The following is a 6,000-nucleotide window of genomic DNA, read 5'->3' as shown; positions in this document are numbered from 1 at the left end:
ACATACAATTCCAAGAGCCATCCACTACATTTTGGCTATTTGATACACTTGTTACAACAAGTATCCTCTAAAAGGTAAATGTTGTAGAGAGACTTTAGTTTCAATGAATGTGCACTTGACAAGGAGCAAAGCATCATTGCCCCATGATATAATTATGAACATAGATATGAGCAACCCTAATGATCACTGCCACATTATTCCAATGAGTGACTGGTATCTCACGACTTTAGGAGCTCCCTAAATGAAGGTCAAAACTTATGTCATCCAAACAATTAACACACAAAATTGTTGGTGGTATGCTAAAGCTCTAACTGCAAATTGTTTCCAATATAGCTTGGATTGTTCGCATTTGAACATGATCAAAGTCAAAATGAATAGACTTATTTGAACTAAAATTAAGAAATTGGATAAACCTCATGAACTAAATTTAAATGTCTCTTGACACGTGATTGCATCATCTATATGGAGGTACTCTATTGCATGCATTGGACAATTTGGTTGAGCAAGTGTAGACCTCTTTAGACTAGTTACACGTGAGGAAGGTAGATATGTAGAAGAAATTATTTGCCCAATTGCATTATAGTGGAATTTGAAGATCGCTATGTTTGCCAATATACTGTTTTTGATGATACCATTGCCTCTTTAACCAAAGTTTTGCCGCAATATGTAATATAATGGAATACATGAGCAATAATACTTAGGTCTGTTCTTGTTAGAACTCGAAGACACACATGGAGAGGTTGTCAATATAACCAAACCGCTCATCAACAAAGAACAATCACATTGCAAAGGGGTTACAATAAGATCAGACAATCACAATTTGTCATGCATGTAGGCCTTGGGCTTTTGGACCACGATCTCCACACCCTTGTCATCAACAGGCAAAGGCCAATCAATATCTCTCGCCATCGCATGTGTTTCATTTAGCTTCGGAGATATCTTCCGTTGGGCGATCAATCAATCAATCAATTAATCAATCTATATACTCTTGAGGTCTTCCGAAGACGCAAGAAAATTAGGGTTTGCCCGCTTTGAGAATCTAACGAAACGGTGTACAAGACAACGGGATTCTTATTTAGTCGTGTTGATTTTTAGTTATATTTGCGAGGACACAAGAAAACGTTGCGAGGTTCTTGTTTGGTAATGGTTCATGAATGTGATGATGGTGTTGCTTGGTCATTTGTCTTCGTTATGTACTACTAGTTAGGCCATTTTGGCCTCTTAAGGAAAGGGCCTTCAAAGTTCATCTCTGTCTCTGTCTCTGTGTCTCATCAGTGTGTACGGAGGAGATAGATGATGATGATGAGCAAAGCAGCACCATTCTTCTTCGCCACTGAATCCATGGCGGCGCCTCTACTGTCGATGCTGCAGCAGCAGCACCATCGATCCTCCTCATCGCCGGCAATATCATCATCAACGCCCTCCTCCGCCTCCTCTTCTTCATGGCTCTGCTCAGAAATGAAGAAGCAAGGGTCCAATCCATCCCACCCTAATTTCGTCCTTCGATCCCACTCTCAATCTCCTCCTCCTCCTCCAAGAAGATCAGTTGTGCTGATATGCTTCTCTGCCAGAACATCTTCTACATGGAGTGCCGCCAATGAATCTCCCTACCATGTCTTGGGTCAGTACTACTGCATACACGTCACATATGCACACACACACACACACACACACACACACACATCTATGGTCGTACACATGTGCATACAATGAATTGTCTAATATTAACAGTAATGTGCTGTTAACAGTGTTTATGGTGCAGGGTTGGAGTGGGATGTGGATGACGATGGGATTAAGTCCGCATACCGGAAGATGGCAAAACAATACCACCCTGATGGTTTGAACTTTTTTCTCTCTCCGTTCTTCCAAGAATTCCATGGAAGTTTCAGATTTTTCATTTTTTCTTTGTATTATCGATATACATGTTGCTCCAGTTTATGATGGGAGTGTTGAGTTAGAGGAAGGAGAGACACCTGAGTCTCGATTCATCAAAATCCAGGCGGCATATGAGTTACTCATAGACAGAGAACAACGGAGACAATATGATTATGACAACCGAACCAATCCATTAAAGGTCAGTCTGATAGACTTCGTGTTGTCATATATATGCAATTATGTTTCAGATGAGGATAGTTTTGTAGTCTGGAATTTTGCACTGCAACATTGAATTTTTCAACTCATTATATATCTTTATTAAGTTCCTCTTGTCTCTCGAATCAGGCTTCAAAGGCATGGATAGAATGGATTATGAAAAAAAAGAAGGCATTTGAACAAAGAGGAGACATGGCAGTAAGTGCATGGGCTGAACAACAACAAAGAGAATTGAACCTAAAAGCAAGACGCATGGCGAGACTGAAGGTATATTGGTTTATGTATCCATGTATGTACATATATACCTATATAGGTACATCCCTCCATATGTGTATTATATATTTGATTGGTTTCTGAAGATCAGCACATGTTTGTATGAGTCTGAACCATAAGGGGATACATCAACTTTGCTGTAGTGACTCTAGGCTGCTAGGCGTCTTTCCTAGCAAGAATGTTATGGTCAAACCTACAAGTGGATATTAATCAAGAAGGTTCTCCTTTGAGTCTCCCAAGTACCATATTGGCATAGTTATAGAATAGTACTTTGGGCATGAATAAGACTCAATGGCAAGTGTTTTCCCTGGGAGAAGCCTTGCCCCAAGCACCAAAGAATTGGAATTTTCCTTAGTATTCCATGGAGTCAAGGATCACACCTCGACTTCAAATTCATTGTTTAAATCAATCTCGTCAGGTGTTGTTGTTGATGTTATTTAGGGATGGTAATAGGGTTCTAGCAGGGATACTTAGAATCCGTCATGGATACAATAGTGTGCAGGTAATTGAATGCAGATATCCAGCAAAGGATGTGACAATCATCGGCTTTGTTGAAATCATCTCCAGATATTCTGCATCATTCTTCTTCCAAAAAGCCAGCTTCCTTCTCAATCTTATTATCAAACTGCCTATCGATCTTGGTTAGAATCTTAGCAAACTTCCCAATTATGTGAGAAGTATGACTGTTGAGAATACGCGGATAACCATTCCTGATCAGCCATTGGTGATATATAATGATTACTTACAAGGTAAAGCTTTCAGCTTCTTAACGCGATAAAATCACGCTTGAGATCTTTAATGGCAGCATTCTTAACATTTGAAGTGACTTTTTTTTTCTTGAATTAGCTTCCACGATAGCAATATTAAATTTGATATCATACAACCTTGACCTTATTAAGGATTTGCATACTTGGTTTGCTTGCTCATGTCAGTGGTTTCCTTCTTGAACACCTCAATTGCATGCTTGTTTATCCCTCTCAACTTGGTAGATAAGGTGACCAGTAGTGGTGTCAACATGTCCAATGATCACAATGTTGGTATGTGTCTTATTCTTTCGCATTGTTGGCCATGATAAGCATAACAACGCAATATGCAAGATTCAACAAGGCAAGGCTTGAGGAAGTTAAGAGGATTTGACTGAAAGATTCCAACTTGACTTTGGGGTTCTGGCCACAGAGCAAGACTTGAACCACAACAAGAAGCAGAGGATACCAAAAGCTTATACCACATGATCTACACACTCTCACAACCAAAGAATATGCTGGTGGCGATGATAGGCTTGACAATTCAACATGCAAGATTCAACGAAGCAAGGTTTGAGGAAGTTAGAGGATTTGACTAAAAGGTTCCAACTTGACTTTGGGGTTCTGGTCACACAGCAAGGCTTGAACCATGACAAGAAGCAGAGGATACCAAAAATGTTAATCCTACTGTCAATTACTGCTAAATGCTAAATCCTGCTTACCCCAAAACCACCCTCAATCTGAGTCAAAGTGATTGATGATTGTGCACCCTCACCTTCCTTGACAAACCTTGTACTATTGTTACTCGCTTCTGCTTATGTCATACTACCTTTTCCTAACCCTGCTCTGTGGCCAGAAACCAAAGTCAGGTTGGAGCCTTCATTCAAATCTAGCAACTCTGCCAAGCCTTTGCCTTGTTGAGGCTTTCTCTATGGAGCTTTGTCACTGTGTCATGCCTAACAATCATTGTCGTTTCACCTTGAAGATTTTATTTATGGTGCAGCCCCCTTTGCCTGAGCTGTATGAACCATCCTTTCATTGCCATCCATAGCACCCCAATCCGACAGAACCCCACAACTCTTAGAGAAATACAAACATCTCATCGATGTTTTCACTAGAAGGAATGTTGATACCCTACCTTAACAATGGCCTTACAACTGTCCAATTGATCTAGAAGGGAAGACTCCATTCATGCCCATGTACGGTCTTGCTGACCCAAGCTGAAGATCCTTCACGAATATTTGGGCAAACGCTATTTGTCAATAAGACGGATGGATCCCTGTGTCTGTGTGTTGACCATTGAGGCCTCAACCAGATCACCATTAAGAATTGATACCCATTGCCCCTTATCTCCAGTGTCATTGACCACCTGCACCCTGCAAATGTTTTCACCAAGAATGACCTCCATGGGGAATACAAGCTGGAAGGGGATAAATTAAAACAGATTTTGGATACAGTATGCTACAGGATACACCCTAAACTCCAATTTAAATGGAATCCTACTGTCAAATTACTGATGAAAATTTCACACAAACTCGAGTTGAGCACCTCTCTCACACCCAGGATAACCGAGAAGATTATGTAATGGAGAAAAGGATGATATATATTTATGTATGCAGGCATGCATGTATGTATAGCATGTACAACCTATTTATATGCACATACATTCACATGTACAATGTGAGAGTAACGTGAATATTTTCACCTTGTGTACATTATTTCGCAGATGGATCCTGAAGAGGAGAGAAAAATCTTAGCAAGGGAAAAGCAAGCATCAGCAGCCCACTTCGAAAGCACGGTAAGAAGACACACATTAGTTCTGAAGAAGAGGGACCTGATGAGGAGAAAGCAGGATGACAGTGTGCAAAAGCAGCTGGTAGAGCGGTTGTTAGCTGCAGAAGGCCTAGAACTCGCTGATGGTGACAGTGACAATGACTAGAAACTAGACTTCCTCTCACAGTTTGTAAATATTTGTTGCCACCTACCTAATTAATCAACTAGACTTACTCATTGTTTGTGTATATTTCTTGCTAACTCCAATGTTATGTTTTAAATATTACTTTGTATGTGTGGCGCCCTCATGGCTGAAAGTTGTGGTCAACCATATTGAGTTGCAACCAAATTGATTCTATCCACGCATACAATTACTCTAGGAACTTGGTTTTCAAACTTGATAACTTTACAGATGGTAGGGTTAATCTGTTCAAGAGATAGATTTGTAGCGAGATGAATGTATTTCCAAAAAGAGGGACTCAAAATTGAGCATGTCGACTGATATTAAGAATGGTTACTATTGGAACTGTTAAATTGGCTTCCAATAAATGATAGAAAATGCATCAAGTTGATGTCAAGACTAGTTTTTCTCAATGAGACTTGGAAGAAGAGATATGTAAGTCAACCTCCAGGATTTGCTGAAAGGAGGAGATGTAAACTATTTACATCCAGTTTGTATGACTGCAAGCACCATGGGCATGGCACACAAATATTTGGATAGAACAGATGTGCATAAGTATTGCAGGTGTAGCCATTGGCTTATTTGCTATTTTTTGAAACGGCTGGAAAATATAAAATTCTATGTTTGTGAAGTGGTTTCACCAAACTTATCAAGTGGTGGTTTGAGTTCCTATGAATTGTTAGGCTCAAGCTACTATGCATGCTTTAAAAAGTAGGCTCAATAAAAAGTCATGAAAAAGTAATCCATCAAAATAAATATGGGGCAACTGACAAGAACCAACTTTCAAAATATTTCTATGAAACCATGGCCTGAAACATACATAATTGATTTGTCTTGTGTCACATTTCCTTTTCGCTATAAAAAGTGCTTTTGCGGTTAACATATTTTAGCCACACATGATCAAAAGAAACTCTTCAAAGAGGCGACTTCGTATATTTT

At 39.6% G+C, this 6,000-nt stretch overlaps 1 protein-coding gene across 1 annotated transcript; it reads left to right on the top strand.

Moving 5' to 3' along the window:
* Positions 1 to 1,254: 1,254 nt before the first annotated feature.
* On the top strand, positions 1,255 to 5,183 carry LOC147853677 (Chaperone DnaJ-domain superfamily protein). The gene is made up of 5 exons (XM_087332483.1): positions 1,255 to 1,621; positions 1,763 to 1,837; positions 1,935 to 2,074; positions 2,221 to 2,358; positions 4,834 to 5,183. Exons 1-5 carry the CDS (start codon positions 1,294 to 1,296, stop codon positions 5,044 to 5,046), a joined length of 894 nt encoding a protein of 297 aa, XP_087188609.1. The 5' UTR covers positions 1,255 to 1,293; the 3' UTR covers positions 5,047 to 5,183.
* Positions 5,184 to 6,000: the final 817 nt, after the last annotated feature.

Source organism: Azolla caroliniana, unplaced genomic scaffold (genome assembly GCF_043228905.1).
Source record: "Azolla caroliniana isolate FFs.n. ecotype wild unplaced genomic scaffold, voAzoCaro1.0.p SCAF_16, whole genome shotgun sequence".
NCBI classification, from domain to species: Eukaryota; Viridiplantae; Streptophyta; class Polypodiopsida; order Salviniales; family Salviniaceae; genus Azolla; species Azolla caroliniana.
The sequence above is the reverse complement of the archived record's forward strand: the minus strand, read 5'-3'. Positions and strand labels throughout refer to the sequence as shown.

What these genes read in the sequence shown, in the direction of transcription:
- LOC147853677 (XM_087332483.1), top strand. Translation starts at nt 1,294, where the DNA reads ATGATGATGATGAGCAAAGCAGCACCATTCTTCTTCGCCACTGAATCC. An exon ending in ATCTCCCTACCATGTCTTGG is followed by an intron (nt 1,622 to 1,762) that starts GTCAGTACTACT and finishes TTTATGGTGCAG; the next exon opens with GGTTGGAGTGGGATGTGGAT. An exon ending in AAAACAATACCACCCTGATG is followed by an intron (nt 1,838 to 1,934) that starts GTTTGAACTTTT and finishes ATGTTGCTCCAG; the next exon opens with TTTATGATGGGAGTGTTGAG.